This window comes from Apium graveolens, chromosome 11 (assembly GCF_009905375.1).
Source record: "Apium graveolens cultivar Ventura chromosome 11, ASM990537v1, whole genome shotgun sequence".
NCBI classification, from domain to species: domain Eukaryota; kingdom Viridiplantae; phylum Streptophyta; class Magnoliopsida; order Apiales; family Apiaceae; genus Apium; species Apium graveolens.
This window is the reverse complement of record NC_133657.1, coordinates 17521553-17541124: the sequence shown is the minus strand read 5'-3', so window position 1 is coordinate 17541124 and position 19572 is coordinate 17521553. Positions and strand designations below refer to the sequence as shown.

General features: G+C 36.0%; 2 protein-coding genes across 3 annotated transcripts in view; both read left to right on the top strand.

Moving 5' to 3' along the window:
* Window positions 1-211: 211 nt before the first annotated feature.
* On the top strand, window positions 212-3148 carry LOC141698067 (14-3-3 protein 9-like). Its single transcript, XM_074502673.1, has 7 exons — window positions 212-405; window positions 1159-1465; window positions 1574-1661; window positions 1931-2040; window positions 2125-2273; window positions 2682-2734; window positions 2819-3148. The coding sequence occupies exons 1-7, from the start codon at window positions 342-344 to the stop codon at window positions 2819-2821; spliced, it is 774 nt and encodes a 257-aa protein (XP_074358774.1). The 5' UTR covers window positions 212-341; the 3' UTR covers window positions 2822-3148.
* Window positions 3149-3301: 153 nt separating this feature from the next.
* The window catches only part of LOC141698066 (bifunctional riboflavin kinase/FMN phosphatase-like), a 25889-nt gene continuing 9618 nt past the window's right edge, over window positions 3302-19572 (top strand). For both annotated transcript variants that reach the window (XR_012564934.1, XM_074502672.1), the window contains exons 1-4: window positions 3302-4017; window positions 4299-4485; window positions 4587-4717; window positions 5400-5469. Coding sequence is in view for 1 of the 2 variants with exons in the window: in XM_074502672.1 (XP_074358773.1) it covers window positions 3945-4017; window positions 4299-4485; window positions 4587-4717; window positions 5400-5469 (461 nt within the window). In the remaining variant the exon portion in view is untranslated. The remainder of the gene's footprint in view (window positions 4018-4298; window positions 4486-4586; window positions 4718-5399; window positions 5470-19572) is intronic.

Below are 19572 nucleotides of genomic sequence, written 5' to 3'. Positions count from 1 at the left end.
ACCAAAAGCATACATTTTCCTATCAAAAGAATCCTAAAATACAAAAGCACATATTTTATTTTATTTTTTGAGTCAGAAAGCATAAAGGAAGAAAATAGAAAAAACATAAAAAATACAAAAAAAATTAGGGCCACCCAAGGTGGGTATTGTAATCCCGGATCATCGAAATTCTGGACTGAAAGTAGCACTACTCAGGGCCCATATTCCATACAAATACAATCTATTAATAAATCATAAAAATATACTACATAGAATTTTCTTACAAAGAGGGACGAGCGATTCACGAATCCCCATAAATCGAGAACCCTAAATTCAGATCGGGTCGGGTATTAGCAGCAGCTATGGCTTCAAGAGACACTTTCGTTTACAGCGCCAAGCTCGCTGAACAAGCCGAACGCTATGACGGTAATTATTTACTTTTATTTCATTTGTTTTATTATCTGTTTTCAGTTGCTTTATGTTAAGTTTTTACATTTGAAACAATAGATGAAAATCTTGTACCAGTTTAATTAATTATTTTTCAGGGCTTTGTTTCTGATTCTACAGATTTGTGATATATAAGTCTTTCATTGATCACATGTAATAGATTACAGCTACTGTTTAGATCATTTTAGAAGGATCTATGAAACCTGGGATTAAGTTACGATTATCCGACAGTTTAAGTATAAGTAGAGGTTTTTGCGTGTTTAAATGATTGTAATTGACCGTAACCAAAGAAATGAAATGAACGAGAGCGTGTTTAAAGAATTACTCAATAGCATTGTTTTTTAAAGAAAGTTAAAATGAGTGTAAATGTAAGATAGTCCACTAAATCATGGTTTTTTTTTGTTGCAAAGATGTATAGGAGAATTCAGTAGATTTGACCAATGTTGATGTTATGTTTTATGTACAGATGAATTGAAAACTTTGATGTGTTGCATTTTTCTTAGTGCTTTTTGATGATATTAAGGCGTAAAACACCATCCCTACTGGCTTTATTAACTTGTAGCTTGGAATAGTATTAAACGCGTTACTTACCTCTATTAATTATCTGACTAAAATATAGAACGTATAAGGCTTAACTAGCTATGCATTGGGAATTGGCACAATACATGATTGTGGGCTTGAAGCACATAATTGAAGTGTCATGTTCTGATCAATTGAGTTTCTGTCTGCTAGAAATGGTGGAGGCAATGAAGAATGTTGCGAAATTGGATGTTGAGTTGACTGTGGAGGAGAGGAATTTACTCTCAGTTGGTTACAAGAATGTGATTGGTTCTCGTAGGGCTTCTTGGCGTATTTTGTCATCCATTGAGCAAAAAGAAGAATCAAGGGGGAACCATCAGAATGCAAACAGGATCAAGGAATATAGACAAAAGGTTGAGACCGAGTTGACGGCTATTTGTAATGACATTATGAGTGTCATTGATGAACATCTCATTCCTTCCTGCGCTCCTGGTGAATCTACAGTCTTCTACTATAAGATGTGAGGATTTTTTTAACGCTATGTTTATAAGTATTAATTTAAGTAGCCCAAGAATTTTGATTTTTTATTGCTATGGTGAACTTAATTGGTTGGTTTTATTTGGTTTAGGAAAGGGGACTATTATAGGTATCTTGCAGAATTTAAGTCTGGCGATGATCGGAAAGATGTTGCTGATCTTTCTTTAAAAGCTTATGAGGTATTTGATTATTTTGTGGCTTTCCCGCAGAAGCTTTAATTTTAACTTCAAAGTTAAGTTTCCAGTCTTCCACATCATCAGTGATGGACCTATGGTTGTGTCTGAACTCTGAAGTATGCATCTTGAGAAGTTTGTTCTGTTTTAGGTTCTTTTATGGCTTATATATATATTACCCAGCAACTTGTTTGCTTGATAGATTGGTACAGAGTGAATGTTATTTCTTATAAAAATATAAGGGATTTATGCTTTCCTTTATTATGCTATTGCAGGCAGCTACTGCTTCAGCAGATGCTGAATTGGCTTCTACACATCCCATTCGGCTGGGATTGGCTCTGAATTTTTCGGTCTTCTACTATGAGATTTTGAATTCACCCGAAAAGTAAGATATGGTTTTTATATGTTCGCAAGATAATTTTGGTTATTCTACAATCTATGTAATTTTTGTGGAATTTAATTTTACCAGAGCTTGTCGCCTAGCAAAGCAGGCATTTGATGAAGCAATATCTGAGCTTGATAACCTAAGTGAGGAGTCATACAAAGATAGTACTCTAATTATGCAGCTACTCAGGGACAACCTCACCTTGTGGACTTCTGACATTCCTGAGGAAGGAGGTAATATTAGGATTGTTATTTGTCTGTACCTATTAGTATAACAGTTTTTAGTTTCCATTATTCTTTCTATAATAAAAGATCACAACCCTTAAAAACCCAGTTCGAGAAAAAAAAGAGTTATGCATTACATATTTTCATTAGTATTCCTCGAGCATATCCATTTGGAATCAGGATTGCATGATCTTTTATTCCTCTAGGCATATCCATTAGGAATGAGTTTGAGAACAAAAAGTTATGCATTAAAATAATGAGATGCACCAAAATTTGGTTACTATAATCTCAAGTTTCTTATAGGGCGCATGAATTTTATTACTTTATACCAGGCTATATTTTTTTTTCTCATGTGCTCCCTGGTCTTTGCTTATGTTGAATAAACACTTAATTGTTGCCTTTATTTTGCTGCAACAGAAGATGGGCACAAAGATGGGGTTAGCAAAGGTATCCAAGGCGAGCATGCCGAGGTGGGTAATTTTACATGTTACACTTCTAGTTTCTACTGTTTGATATCTGACTATGATTCAAGAATTTATTGGCCTATCTTGCAGTGAAGCAGGTATTCGAACAAGCTCATGAATCCAAGTGATGATCAGAATTACCAATGGGGGATGTTGTGAATTTGTAATAGTTAATGCTCACCTTCTATATTGGGTGTAATGTCTGTTTTATTATGAGTTTAGAGTTTGGTCTGTTAATGGTTTGATTTGCATTTCTGGAGCTTGTCCTTCTCAGTTTATTGGATGTGTTCAAGAGAATTTCTTTGGCTGTTGGGTGGTTTTATTTTTTCAGCAACTGCCGGTGTCCATGTGGGGAGTTGAAACTTTCTGTTCAGTTTTCCTCCCAACCTTTATATTATGCCATCATAACTTTTACATTTATGTCCGTCTGATTTGATACATAAATTTTGGTCCTGTTTCTAGCTATGGTGGTGGGAAGTCTAAAATAAATGCCCTAATTTACCACATTTTGGAGTGGTGAACAAAACCACAACTGTGGTGACCTACACACCAATTAAAAATCTGCATGTTGAATGAACCGGAAATATCAAGCTGTTGCTAAGAAACTCCAACATGCTTATTCATTCTTGTATTTTGGGCTGATAAATGTATGTTCCTGTAATTTTTGGTTAAAAATTAATTAATGTGTCCAACTTTTTTTTTCTTTATGAAGTTTGTTGGTTTTGCTATCAGCTGAAACTGTTTGATTTTTGTATGAAATTAATTTCAAAATCTTAATTTCACAATACCTCCTAAAATTCTGCACTAACAATTAGTACTCTTCAATTTCAGACAATCAGGCTACAAGTTCAAGGTATTGTAGGTTGTCTTTTTCAATCTCATTGTTCAGGGGCAAGAAGTGTTGCGTGAAAATAATTTGAACCAACTATGTGGTCAATAACTTTGATTGCTATTCAGAAACAAGTTTATGTTGTCGTTTACCTTGGTAGTCATTTAGTAGTGTGTAATGCTGTCTCTCAATTGTCCTTGTGCTCTCAACTCGGAACCCTATTTCAACTAAGTTAAGTACCCTGCGTAAGAGTTAAAAAGTGTCAGCATCAATGAGATTGGATCCCTTTAATCAACTATAAAACAATGCAAAGTCTTTTACACTTTATAATCTAGTTTATACACTATCCATCCATTTTTCGTTATATTATTCTTCTTTGAATACGCCATGAAGGGTGATGAAGCATTTACCCATGTTTCTGCTGTAATTCTTGATTTAGACGGGACCCTTCTGAACACAGGTTCTATATATGTTATATATATATGTTTATTTGTCCATGTTAGACCATGTACATTGTAACATGAAGCACCATGTACATTATAAGTTATAACTCCTCTTCCGTTTTTGAAGAGCTTCTGAGTATTATATGCTAACTAATGTTGGAGATCGATTTGAATGAAAAATTTCCTTTAGACTGTTTTGTTAGAGTCTTTATTGTGTTGGAACGGGAGGCATACAAAATTTCCATTTATTTTGTTGTTAGACTGGCTCAGAGTTGTTGTGTTTCTATTGTGTGAGCAGAGGTGCTTAACAAGGACGTTTTGAAGGATTATTTGGCAAGATTTGGAAAGATATTGGACCAGAAGAAGGAAGACACGAGGTCGGGGATGTCCCATAAGGAGTTCCGACTTGCTATTATCAAAGAATATGACCTATTAATCACACCTGAACGGTTCACAGAAGAAATTAGGCCAATGTATCGAGAAAGGTTGTTTTTTAATATCTCTATCCGTGCCTGTATTGACGTTTGGTCTTTGTTTGATAACTTGATCTGCCTTTTTTTTTTCTTACTTGTTACTTGAAATCAAGGTGGCTACTAGCGCGAGCACTTCCAGGAGCCAACCGTCTAATTAGACATCTCCACAATCATAATGTGCCGGTTGCTGTTGCATCAAATTCTATGACTACAAATGTAGAAGCAAAAATTTCTCACCAACCAGGTTTATTACTCATTTTTCAATCATTTGGTCATTATGGGCTCATTATGTGTTGGTCCAGTTGATTCTTCTTCAAGTTTATGAATTTAGTGCTTTGTTTTACTTTTTACATACTGCACAGCACAAGGTCACAAAATAAAATAGAGGTTCCAGATTTACTTGATCATAAAATTCAACATATGCAAGCAGAGGATATGCTTCTGCCATCAAGCAACTGGGAATTGAGCCTCTCTCATCAATAGAATAGTTGAATTCTCCAACTTTTATACAAATCCGGTAGTAGCAATGCCCATTTATTCAAGATACATCAGTCTGTTTCTATTGCTCTATAACCATTAGGTATGCGGTGAATCCATTTAAAAACTCTAGAAGGAGGTCTAGAGTACTTATCAACGAGATACACCTAAGTTGTGAGATATCTAAGCTATCCCGTACTTAATGTGGACAAACAACATATTGGTCAAGTTCAACCTGTAAAATGAACCAAGCAACAAATAGTGACCAAATTGAGTCTCAGTCATATATTTACTTGTCGAATCCAGTTTAATGGCCTGCAAGATAATCACATATTCATTAGCCTCTGACAAAACGATGTAACTTCACTGCAAAACAACTATATGAAAATCTATGTGTTACATTCATATATATTTTTATCTATTGGTTTCGTTTTGTGAAATTATTATAGGTTGGACAAAATGCTTTCCGATTGTTCTTGGAAGTGACCAAGTCAAATCAGGAAAACCATCTCCGGATATGTAAGGAATAATGCTTTGGTTTAGTCATTTTATTGTAATTCCAGAAATTGTATAATTGTGATGTTTTTCACCTTCCACATTTCTCTTAAAAGCTTCTTCGACATTTTTGGTTTATTTGAGAAGGCTTGCTGGTGAGTGTCCAGTCTATCCACTGTAATGTAGAAAACTTCAGGCTGTTTCTTGAATATAATAGAAGAAACATTATGTTTTTTTACTAGAAATTGAGTGTCATATATTTGTTTTTGTTTTACTCTTAGATTTGTTCACTGCTTTTACTGGAATGAATATATTTCGGTGAATGTATGTTCTATTTTACCTTTCCTTAGCCAGCAATTTTATATTTCTTTAAAACTTCTTATCGAAATAGTCCTTGTTGTGCTATTATAATAGTGACAACCTTAAGATTAGTTGTATTGTAACATTAATCTGTAATTCATACTTGTAACACTTAATGTCTGTAAAATGTAAATGGAGCAGACTGGAGTATTTTTCTTTAAACAGTGTCAAGCCTAAGAATTCTATCTGGAAGAAGATCAAGAAGATCATGCCTCAGAAGAATTATGAAGAAGTTTGGAGTTGAATAAATCTGTTTGGTGTAAAACATTTTAAGTCAAGATCTCTACAAGTCACAGAATTAGTGTTATAGAGAAATCATTCGAGAACTCCAGAATGACTTATCGAGAAGTCAATTAAACTCCAGAGAGTACCGGCGGATGAATAACATCTACCCGACGGATGAACAATATCTACTCGACGGATGATCAATGTCTACCCGACGGATGAGCAATATCTACGCGACGGATGAGCAATGTCTACCCGACGGATAAGCAACATCCACCGGGTGTAGAGAACTCATGAATTGTCTGTCGAGAACTCAGAGATATCGACAAGTATACATTCATTAGAGAACTCTGAGTTATCGATAAGCCAAAGTCCATTAGAGAACTCTGAGTTATCGATAAACCAAAATTCACTAAAGAACTCAGAGTTGTCGATAAATCAAGTTAACAATGAAGTTTCAGAGATATCGACAAGCCAACATGCCTATCGAGATGTCGAGTTCTCTACAGCTTAATTGGAGATCTCGAAGTGAAGAAATTTCTCTAAGTACAGAATTGCAGAACAGTTAAATATCCAAGGTTGCAAATCAACAAACAATTCACACAGCTGGATTGACAAGTCTACAAAAAGTAGCTTGAGAGATGTGAAAGATCAATGACAAAGATTAACTGACAGAGGAGATTAAAGTAATCACGGGATGCTAAAGATATGCTAAGCCAGAAATGGAAGATTTGTTTTTCTATAAATAGAAATGACAAGTGACAGTTTAGAAAAGCTAATAGCATGTTTATTATCCACTGTGTAAACCAGCAGTTAACTGGGTTATAAAGTTAACACTGGTCTTCTAGTCAAGTATAACAATCAGAATAGAAAATTGTGTGTTCTCTCTCAAGAAAGTAGCTAAGTTCTAAAACAAGAACTTAAAGATTTTATAGCAAAACACTGCTTGATTTTTAATATAAAATTAAGTGAGTTTTGAAGATCTTTGTTTTACATATTTGCACAGCTATTTATGTTTAACATCCATTCTACTAAATCATTAACAACTACCAATTGCTAAAGCCTAAGTCGATCGAAAATCAAACATTTAAGCCAAAACACATTCACCCCCCCTCTGTGTTGTATTCATACCTAACAAGTGGTATCAGAGCAAAATCTGAAAGTAAACAGATTAGATCTTGGAAAAATGAATACACAGAAAATCAGTAGTATCAAGATTCCTCCCTTTGATAAGGCCAATTACACTTTATGGAAAAAGAAAACGTTGTTGTTTATAAGAATGGCCAATCATCTTTGCATTGGTATTCTCAAGAATGGGCCCTTCACTCCTGTAGTTAGAGTTGAGGAAACCACAGATGGAGATATGGTTATTCTAGCTCATTATGCTCCCAAGGATCCTTCTGAGTATACTGAACCTGAAAGAGAGAAAGTTTCCCTAGACAGTGCTTTGCAACTGATACTAATTGAGTCACTTGACAATGTAATGTACAATAACATTGTCAACTGTGACACTGCTAAACAGATCTGGGAAAAGATTGAAATACTCTGTGAAGGAACTGAGGAGGTTAGGTCAAATCAAAGAAGGATATTGATTTCTCAGTATGAGGATTTTATGGCTAAACCAAAGGAGGGTATTACTGATGTGTTTGAAAGGTTTAATAAGCTGATAAATGACTTGCAACTTCATGATAAATTTTATGATGTTGAAGAAGTGAATTTGAAGTTCTTGCTCACTCTCCCTGGCCATTTGGAAAAAAAGATCTCTGCAATCAGAGAAGGAAGGGATTTGAGTAGAATCACACTGGAAGTGCTCTATGGGATTCTGAAAACTTATGAACTTGAAATGATTCAAAAGAAATCATTAAGGGCTGGTCAAGGATATGTAATGGATGGCTCAAGTGCACTGATTGTGAATGATGGCCAAAATTCTAATGATGAGCAAAGATCCCCAACTCCAGCAATTTCTACAAGTGAGAAAAGAGTCAATGACACTGAAGAGCAAGTCATACTGGAATTGGATGAAGAAGATGAGTTCTACACTCTTGATGAGCTTGATGAGCTAGACAAATCAATGGCTTACTTGGCCAGAAAATTCTCTAATATTAGAGTAAAGAAACCAAGATTTTTCAAGAGCAAAGGACAATCCTTCAACAAAGACAGCAGCTGGAAAGGAAAAGGGAAGTACACTCCTGATAGCAAAACTGGCTACAAAACTGGATCTGTTGATAGATTAAAAATAAGGTGCTTTAACTGTGATGAGTTGGACCATTTTGCTACAGAATATAGAAAACCCAAGAAGGCAAAGAAAGATAAAGCCTATCTTGAATTGGAAGCAAAATATGATGCTCTTCTAAAGAAGCAACAAGGGAAAGCTTATATTGCTGAGGGCAAGAGCTGGGATGACTCAGATAATGATGAAGATGAAGAAGTTGGAAACTATGCATTCATGGCCTTGGAGCAAGGAGATTCTTCATCATCTAAATTACAGGTACCAACTCTTAACACAATTGATTTAAATGTGAGTCAATATAAGGAAACTGTTGAAAAGATGAGCACAAAAATGTTCCACATTCATACAAGCATGGTTGCTGCAAATGAGGAAGTTAGCAGATTGAGAAAGATTAATGAAAAACTTGAGAGTGAAAAACAAGAGACTGAATTGTTGCTGGTTGAGCTTGATATTGCTAAGCAAGAAAATGCATACTTAAATAACAAATTAAAGTGTGCAAGTGAAATTGAAGCAGTATTGAGAGAAAAGCTGGAGAAGAATGAAGTGAAGTTGAAATCCTTCAGAAATGCTTCTAATTTGATTGGCCAATATCATGAAAAGAACAAGCCATGTGCAAACATTGCCATTGGTCTTGATTATGAGGATTTGAACAACAAGACGAAGTCTGTCAGTGACAAAGGGAAATCAACTGAAACTGAAGATGTTCCAATTATTTTGAAGAAAGTTGAATCACCTTTGTTCAAGGCATGTGAAGTGAACTTCAGTGAAGAAGAGTTGATCATCAAATAGGAGATAGCTGATGAGGACAAGGAAAAGAAAAATGATGAGACAACTCAGTCTTCCATCTCTGTTGAAACACCAAAAGCCAATCAAGAAATTAAGGAGCCTGTGAAGGAGATTAAAGCTAAACAGGTCAAAAAGAAAAAGAAGAATAGAAATGAAAAGATTGGGATAAACAAAAGCAATAATTTTGCTTATGTTGCAGATGCTCCTAGAAAGAGGTGTGAGAATTGTGGATCAATGAATCACCTAACTCATCTTTGTAAAAAGACTGTTAGCAATTCACCTGAAGGAGTCTGCAAGTACAATGAAGCTAAGGCAAATGATCCCTATTCATTCTGTGACAAGTTTGACTGCATTCCCTGCAACATGAAAGTGATGAAGAGTTGCTACAAATTGAGAATTGATCTCATAGAATCAAAAGATGGTTCTATATCTAAAAGGGAAAATGCTCAACAGTCTATGAATTCCATTTTATCTCAAAATTCTCATTCTACTTCTGCAAAATCAGTTAACAAGAAGAAAGTGCCCAACACAGCTTGGGTAGCTAAACACACTTAATCCTCATTGTGTGCAGGGAAAAGGGAAGAAGGTCATATGAATCATTGATAGTGGATGTTCCAGGCATATGACAGGTGATAAGGCCCTGCTATCACAATTTGAGGAGATGGCTGGCCCTTTGGTGACCTTTGGAGATAACAGCAAAGGATTCACAATTGGATATGGCAAGATTGTTTCTGGAAATGTTGTCATTGAAGATGTAGCACTAGTTGCTGGATTAGAAGTAAATCTTCTAAGTGTTAGTCAATTTGCAGACAGAGGTTTTCAAGTTGTCTTCAACAAAGAAGATTGTGCTTTTATTAGCAAAAAGACTAGTGAAATTGCTCTTAAGGGAGTAAGAAAGGGAAGCTTGTTTGTTGCAGACTTAGACTCAACAAATAAGGAAGGAGTGTGTTGTTTCTACACCAAGACATCAGAAGAGCAAAGCAAACTATGGCATAAAAAACTATCTCACTTGAATTTCAAAGCAATCAATACATTAGTCAAGAAGGAGCTTGTGAGAGACATGCCCAATCTGGAATTTACTCAACTGGAAGTTTGTGAAGCTTGTCAGAAAGGAAAGATGAAAAGATCAAGTCATAAGTCAAAATCTGTGAATTCCATAAGTGCACCTCTGCAACGTATTCACATGGACTTGTTTAGGCCAGTAAATGTCTTGTCCATTTCAAGAAACAAATATGCCCTTGTCATGGTTGATGATTTTTCAAGATACACTTGGGTTGAGTTCATGTACTCTAAAGATGAAACTTCAAACATTATAATTGAGCACATCAAGAAAATTGAGAAGCAGGCTGAAGGAAAGGTTAGTGTGAAAAGATTGAGAAGTGATAATGGAACAGAATTCAGAAACTCAACATTAAGCGAATTCTGCAAAAGCATAGGCATTGTTCAAGAATTTTCAGCAGCTAGAACACCTCAACAAAATGGAGTAGTTGAGAAAAAAAATAGAACATTGGTTGAAGCTGCTAGAACTTTGCTACAAGATGCTCAGTTGCCAACTAGTTTTTGGGAAGAGGCTGTTAATACTGCATGCTACACTCAAAACAGATATCTCATCAACAAAGTTCATGGCAAATCACCCTACTCAATCATGTCTAACAGGAAGCCTACAGTGAAGCATCTACATGTGTTTGAAAGCAAGTGTTATATTCTAAAAGACAACTCTGAATATGTGGGAAAATTTGACTCTAAAGTTTTTGAAGCAATTTTTCTGGGATATTCATTGGAAAGAACAACCTATAAAGTTTATGTGATTGATCAAAAGAAAATTATGGAAAGCACAGATGTGACTTTTGATGATGACAAGTGTCCGGGCTTGGAATGCCTGGATGTAAATGATACTGAAGCCCTTGCATTTGGAAATCTAACCATTGATAGTGATTCTGATGAGGAAGATGAAGTTGTGACACAACAAGTGACAAATGAAGAAACCTCTGAATAAAATCATGGAAATGAAAGCTCTCTTCAGACACCTGAATTTGATGGCACAAACTGAGGGGGAGAAGGAGAAAATGGAAATGACAGTCATGGTAATACTGAAGAAAATGATGAAGGCACTAGTTAACAGACACACACCAGAAAGTGGGATAGGAGTCATACAGTAGAAGCTATTATTGGTGATCCCTCAGCTGGTGTGAGAACTAGAAGTGCAACTGCTAATGAATGCCTACATGCATGTTTTCTATCTCAAGTAGAGCCCAAGAAAACTGAAGAAGCCCTAATGGATCCTGACTGGATATGTGCCATGCAGGAGGAGCTGGATCAGTTTGAGAGAAACAAAGTTTGGAAATTAGTCCCTGCACCAAAGAATAGAAGCATAATTGGAACTGTTGTGCATATGTTGTGTACTTGATGATTTCATAAACAAAACACCTAAGTAGATTTTACTTAGTGAAATAATGTAGCACTCGACGAATAAGAATTTTAGTCCCGACGGATAAGAATTATAGTCCCGACGGATGATGACTTATTATCCATCGAGTGAGTAGCTTATGTAATAATGAGTCTGTAGCACATTTCTGCATACACCTTTGTATAGAGTCTGTAGTAGCATATAAATCATGTTGACTTTAACTAGATATGCAGAATAGGTTGATTAATTGTACATAGATGATGTCTTGTAATTATGCATAAATGAATTGAAGTCAAGTGCCAAAATAGCTACCGATGGATGATTAACAAAGCCATCGACGGATGATCAAATGGCTATCAACGGATGTTTTATATAGCAGTCGACGGATGATCAACAATCCGACGGATGATCATGAATCCAACGGATAAAGGATTCAAACATCAGTTGACAGTGACAACTGGTCACATGCGTCGGGATGTATGTAAATGGAATGAGGAAGCCTATTAACTGGGTAATAGAGAACAAAGTAACAAAGCATTAGACCCGATAGTTTTTATAATGATTCTATCTTTTGACTTTGTAATCTTGGTATTATATAAACCAAAAAGTAGCAAATAGAACCAATAATCTGAGATACAAAAAGTGAGAAACATTTGTAAGCTAGCATTTCTCTGTATTCTCAGTAGTTAAAATTTGTAAGCAGCTGTGAGCATTCTTGCACACAGAGTTCTCTCGATATAATATATATCTCTGGTGGAATTGTTTAAATCCACCAGAAAGTTTTTAAAAACTCTTGTTTTTAATTACTTATGTTTTGATTCACTTAAGTTTTTATTCCGCATTGTGCTAATCAAAACACTTATATTTGTATTCGAGTTTGAACATTTTTATTTTAAGAAAAAGGTTCAAGAATTCCATTCAACCCCCCTTCTATAATTCTTGCTATATTGTTAAGGGATTAACAATTGGTATCAGAGCAAGCTCTTAATCTACAAAGAGTTTAAAGATCAAAACAATTCAGCAAGATGAACAAGAAGGATGTTGGAGTCAAGATTCCTTTTCTAGATAAAGATGATTACCATCATTGGAAGGTAAAGATGCATCTTCATATGCTTTCTCAAGATGAGACCTATGCAGACTACATAGAAAGAGGCCCTCATGTTCCAATGAAAGCTGCAATAGGAAACAAGCCATCAGTTCCCAAGCCAAGACATGAATGGTCTGATCCTGACATTGAACAAGTCAGGAAGGATAAAAAGGCCATGAATATTCTGTTTAATGGAGTTGATGCAGACATGTTTGACAACATTATCAACTGCAAAACTGTCAAGGAAGTCTGGGATACTATACAGATAATCTGTGATGGCAGTGAGCAAGTTAGAGAAAATAAGATGCAACTCTTGATTCAGCAATATGAGCATTTTCACAATGAGGAAAGTGAGTCTCTTACTGACATTTTTATTAGGTTTCGAAAACTACTAAATGCTCTTAAGTTGCATGGAAGAGTCTATCAGACTAAAGACTCTAATCTAAAATTCCTTAGATCTCTTCCAAAGGAATGGAAACCAATGACAGTCTCATTAAGAAACTCACAAGATTATAGGGAGTTTATTTGGAGAGACTGTATGGCATCCTGAAAACCTATGAGCTTGAAATAGAGCAGGATGAAAGGATGGAGAGAGGAAAGAAGAAAGGAGGATCCATTGCACTAGTTGCTGATTTGAAAAGGAGAAGGAAGTGAAGATGGAAGCTGTTGAATCAACTTCAAAGGTCTGTGAGAACAAGGGCAAGGGGCTTGCAGTAGAAAATGAAGATTCATTGAGCCAAGATGACATGGAGGACACCGATGAGCACCTAGCATTTCTTTCCAGGAGATTTTCCAAGCTCAAGTTCAAGAAGAACTTTGGAGCAGCCAAGCCAAATAGAAACATGGTGGATAAGTCAAAATTCAAATGTTTCAAATGTGGCTTGGCAGGGTACTTTGCCAATCAGTGTAGAAAGTCAGATTCCAGTAAGAAAAAGTTTGAGTCTATGGATTATAAGCAAAAATACTTAGATCTACTCAAACAAAAGGAAAGGGCTTTTATTACACAAGAAAATGACTGGGCAGCAGATGGTCTGGATGAAGATGAAGATGTCAGCTATGTCAATCTAGCCCTAATGGCCAAGTCTGATGAGACAGAGACAAGTTCCTCAAGCAATCAGGTAATTACTACAAACCTTGCATATTTATCTAAAGCTGAGTGTAATGATGCCATAAATGACATGTCTACAGAATTATATCATTTGCGTGTTACACTTAAGTCTCTTACTAAAGAAAATGCTAAAATCAAAGAAAACAATATGTTTTTATGTGAGAGGAATAATGTGCTTGAGTCTCAGTTTATTGATTTTGAGAAATTAAGAATTGAGTGTAAGATTGCTAAGGAGGAATTAACTGAGTCCTTGAAAAAGGAAGAAATTTTAAAGAAGCAGCTCGAGCGTGAACAAGAGGTGATTAAAGCTTGGAAAACATCCAGGGATGTCCATGCTCAAATCACCAAAGTTCAAGGAATCGAGTCCTTCTGTGATGAAGCTTGGAAAAAGAAAAAAGAGAAACTAGAACCTAATTTGGTAGATGGACTGGTAACAGATGTAGACTCGACGGATGATGAGGACTATCCGTCGGATAACAAAAAGTGTTATCCGCCGAATGATGAAAATCCTCATCCGTCGGCTGTGAGCAAGCCCATTAGCAAGGCCAAACTAGTTAAGCTGAATGAGAAGTATGGGTCTGTTTCCAAGAACTTTGTTTCAGGAGAGTCAAGTCAAGTTAAGAAAGGGAAAAATGCTAATGTTGGTCACATGACTGTCAAACAGTTAAGTGACAGACTTGAGAAAATTGAGATAAAAACAGAGACTAAAAGGAAAAACAATATGAATGGTAAAGTAGGGATTAACAAACACAATAACTACACACCTGATAAATATGCTCCTAGAAAAATCTGTGTCAAGTGTGGTAGTGTAAATCATTTATCTGTTAATTGCAAATCTGCCAGGCCTACTCCCATGTCTGTTCAGTCTCAATTTCCTAACATGAATGTCGTGCCTCCCATGCCTGTTAATGCTATGCCTACACAGAACATGAATGCCAGTTTGCTAATATGCCATTTGCACTTAATCCTTATTATGTTGCATATAGTATGCCACAAATGCCACTTAGTATGCCTTACTGGAATAACATGTTTACACCAAGCATGCCATTTCCTGTTAGTCATAATATGCATGATAATTCTGTTGCAATGAATGGTTTCCAAGGTCCAACCCAAATGACTAAGGATGAATCTGAAATTCCTAAGTCAAATGAGATAAGACCTAAGAAACAGAAAAAGAAAGCTAACAAGGCAGGACCCAAGGAAACTTGGGTACCAAAATCAACTTGATTTGATTTTGATGTGTGCAGGGAAACAGAAAGAATATTTGGTACTTAGATAGTGGTTGTTCAAGACACATGGTTGGTGATTCTACCCTGCTCACAGAGTTTAAGGAGATAGCTGGCCCAAGTATTACTTTTGGAGATGACAGCAAGGGTTATACTGTGGGATTTGGCTTGATTTCAAAGGACAATGTCATCATTGAGGAGGTTGCCTTAGTGGATGGTCTCAAACACAATCTGTTGAGTTTCAACCAGCTTTGTGACAAAGGCAATTCAGAAACCTTCAACTCAGAAGCCTGTGTTGTGACTAATAAAAGAAGCAACAAAGTGGTTCTCACTGGTGTGAGAAAAGGAAATGTGTATCTAGCTGATTTCAACTCATCCAAAGCAGAGTCTGTAACTTGTCTTCTCAGTAAAGCAAGTCAGGATGAAAGTTGGCTATGACACAAGAAGCTATCCCATTTAAACTTCAAGACCATGAATGAGCTGGTAAAGAAAGAACTGGTAAGAGGCATTCCTCTAGTGGAGTTTTCAAAGGATAGACTGTGTGATGCCTGCCAAAAAGGGAAGAAGATCAAAACATCATTCAGGAAGAAACTTGATTCAACAATTGAAGAGCCTTTGCAACTGCTTCACATGGATTTGTTTGGACCAGCCAATGTATTGTCCATCTCAAGGAAAAGATTTTGCCTAGTAATTGTAGGTGACTTCTCAAAGTTCTCTTGGACATATTTCCTAAAGTCTAAAGATGAGGCTAGTGAAATCATCATCAATCACATAAGGCAAGTCAACAATCATCCTGATTTCAAAGTTAGAAGAATCAGGAGTGACAATGGAACTGAGTTCAAGAATTCTGTCATGAGAGCATTTTGTGAGGAAAATGGGATTCTGCATGAGTTTTCAGCAGCAAGGACTCCACAATAGAATGGAGTAGTGGAAAGAAAGAACATATCACTTATTGAAGCTGCAAGGACAATGCTTGAAGAATCTAAACTTCCAACATATTTCTGGGCTAAAGCTGTAAATACTGCATGCTACACTCAGAACATTTCTCTGGTTAATCAAGCAAGATGCATGACTCCCTATCAATTGTTCAAGAACAAGAAGCCAACTCTAAACTTTCTTCATGTCTTTGGCTGCAAATGCTATATCCCGAGAAATCAAACTGATCAAAATGGAAAGTTTGATGCTAAAGCAGATGAAGGAATCTTTGTTGGATATGCTGTTGGTAAAGCATATAGAGTCTACAATCTAAGAACCAACATTGTTGTGAAATCAATACATGTTGTGTTTGATGATAAAAAGATTGAAGGACTGAAGGATGGAGATTACCATGAGAGCCTCAAATTTGCCAATGTGGAGATGGTTAGTGATGACAGCGATGATGAAAGTGATCAAGAAACAGTGTCTAAGGATAATGCAGAAAAATTTACTACCAATAAAGCACAAAACTCAACATCTGTCGAGGTGCATAATGTTTCATCCGTTGGAAGGCAATCTGCGTTATCCGTCGGGAGACAACCTGCCTCATCCGTCGGTACTCAAAATTCACCATCCGTCAGGTTATCAAAAGGAGCAGGAGGTCAAAGACAGATCACCTATAGAAAGTTCCCCTTTCTCAAATCAAAGATCCACAAACTCAGGGGGAGTTTCTAGCAATCAAAACTCAATCACACATCAAGACAACTATGAGGTCTCTTCATCTAGAGCTAATCTACCTCAACAAAGGAAATGGACAAAAGATCACCCCTTTGAGCTTATCATTGGTGATGTTTCTTCTAGAGTTTAAACAAGAAGAGCAACTCAGGAAGAATGTCTATACATTAGCTTTCTTTCCAAGGAAGAACCAAAGAAGGTCGAAGAAGCTTTGTTGGATCTTGATTGGATTTTAGCTATGCAGGAGAAGCTAAACCAATTTGAAAGGAATAATGTATGGAAGCTGGTACCCAAGCCTAAAGGAAAGAATCCAATAGACACCAAGTGGGTATTCAGAAACAAGATGGATGAAAATGACATATTAGTCAGGAATAAAGCTAGATTGGTTGCTAAGGGCTATTGTCAGCAAGAAGGAATTGATTTTGATGAAACATTTGCTCCTGTTACAAGACTTGAAGCCATCAAAATCTTTTTAGCCTATGCAGCCCATGCCAATTTCAAGGTCTATCAAATGGATGTCAAAAGTGCCTTTCTGAATGGAGATTTGGAGGAAGAAGTTTATGTTAGTCAACCTCCTGGTTTTGAAGATCCAAATTTTCCAGAATATGTCTATTATCTTCTGAAAGCACTTTATGGACTGAAGCAAGCACCTAGAGCCTGGTATGACACTTTATCAAAGTTCCTTTTGGAAAATCACTTCACAAGAGGTATTGTAGATAAAACTTTATTTTTCAGAAATATTAATGGTTCTAGTATACTTGTTCAAATTTATGTAGATGATATTATTTTTGGCTCTACAGATGAGAAACTTTGCAAAAAGTTTGCCAAATTGATGCAAAGTAAGTATGAAATGAGTATGATGGGAGAACTAACTTACTTTCTTGGTTTACAAGTTAAGAAAATTAGTGATGGAATATTCATTAGTCAAACTAAATATATTTTTGATCTTTTAAAGAAGTTTGATCTAATGGATTGCACATCTGCAAAAACTCCCATGGCCACTGCAACTAAGCTTGAATTAAACACTACTGAAAAGTCTGTGGATACTTCAAGTTATAGAGGTATGGTTGGCTCACTTCTGTACTTAACAGCTAGTAGGCCAGATATAATGTTTGCTACTTGTTTATGTGCTAGATTTCAGGATGATCCTAGAGAATCTCACTTGATAGCTATTAAGAGAATTTTCAGATATCTCAAGGGAACACCAAACCTTGGCATTTGGTACCCTAGAGATTCTGGTTTTGATCTAACTGGTTATTCAGATGCAGATTATGCAGGTTGTAGAATTGATAGAAAGAGTACAACAGGAACCTGTCAATTTCTAGGAAACAAGCTTGTGTCCTGGTTCAGTAAAAAGCAAAATTCAGTTTCTACTTCTACAGCTGAAGCTGAATATATTGCTGCTGGCAGTTGCTGTGCACAGATTTTATGGATGAAAAATCAATTGCTAGACTATGGTTTGCAAGTTGATAGAATTTCTATTTTCTATGATAACACAAGTGCAATTGCCATCACTGAAAATCCAGTGCAACATTCAAGGGCAAAGCACATAGATATCAAGTACCATTTCATAAGGGAACATGTAATTAATGGTACTGTGGAACTATATTTTGTTCCAAGTGAGAAGCAACTTGCAGATATCTTTACCAAGCCACTGGATGAATCCACCTTTTCAAGGTTGGTAAGTGAGTTAAGTATGCCTAATTACTCTTAAATCTATCTGAGTTATTTTACAAGTTGAAATGCAGCCAGAAAGTTAATTGATTTTTCAATTCTGGATAAAATTTTTGGCTAAGTCAAAATTTACATCTCGACGAATGACCCTTATCCATCGAGTTTGGTCATCCGTCGACACACTATTTGCTAATAAAAATTAATTACTTTTCTGGAATATCTTATGTCCCGACGGATAACAGTTTATCCTCATCCGTCGAATTGTCTTAATCTGAGCCGTTAATTCCTTGTACATTATCCATCGAATATACTTACAGTTTGTAAGCATTACACGACGGATAATGGGTGGAATTTTTACAGTTTATTTTTAAACGACTATTTTAGGCAATTTTCTATTGGTTAATTTCCTTTACTTTATTATTTTTATCAGTTATTTTTGAGATAGTATAAAAGCTTATTTCATTGCAATTGTTTTCTTTTATCATTCTCAAATTCAACTGCTCTAATTTCAATTCTCTCTCAATTCTATAATTTCAATTCTCTCTCAAGCACTTACTCTACTTCTATTCAAGCTTTTATTCTCTAAATAATGACACCTGTAGTAAAGATTATGTCTCAAACTGGGTTCATTTATGAGAAGAACAATTTCACTGCATTGGTCAATAAGGGTATTCAGCAATCAGAGGACTACCACAAAATGATGGATTTTGTGAAGAATTGCAAGCTCAATTACGCCATGCTGGAATCATCCACAATCTTCTGTGAAGTTGTTGAAGAGATGTGGACCACTGCTATCTACAACTCTACTGACAAGACCATCACTCTAACCATCAAAAGTAATGAATTATGTATCAATAGTGATGTGATAAAAGCATGTTTCAAAATTCCTGATAACAATGTGACTTCACCACACAATGACACTGATATTATCAATATGCTTAATTCCATGCATTATGCACTTTCCACTTCTAAAATGAGTGATATTAGGAGAATGGGTCTTAGGAAGGAATGGAGTTTCATGTGTGATGTAGTTACTAAGGTTTTCTCTGGAAAAATCAGCAATTTTGATTCAGTGAATATTTTCATGCTTAACATGCTATACATGCTAGTTACAGATAAGTTTTACAACTTCAGTGACCTTATCATGTTTGAGTTAGGATACAAATTAGGAGAGCTAAATAAAAGAAGGAAGAATGTTTATTATGCCAGATTTTTTATGTTATTGGCTAACCACCTCTGTGAAGAAATAGTTCTTGAGAACCCTAACAATAAACTGGATTGTTGGGTTCAAGAGAGGAGGATCATTGCAGATCTGAACAGGGCCAACCATCACAAGGATGTGCCAATGTTCTACTTTCCTGTAATGCAGGCACC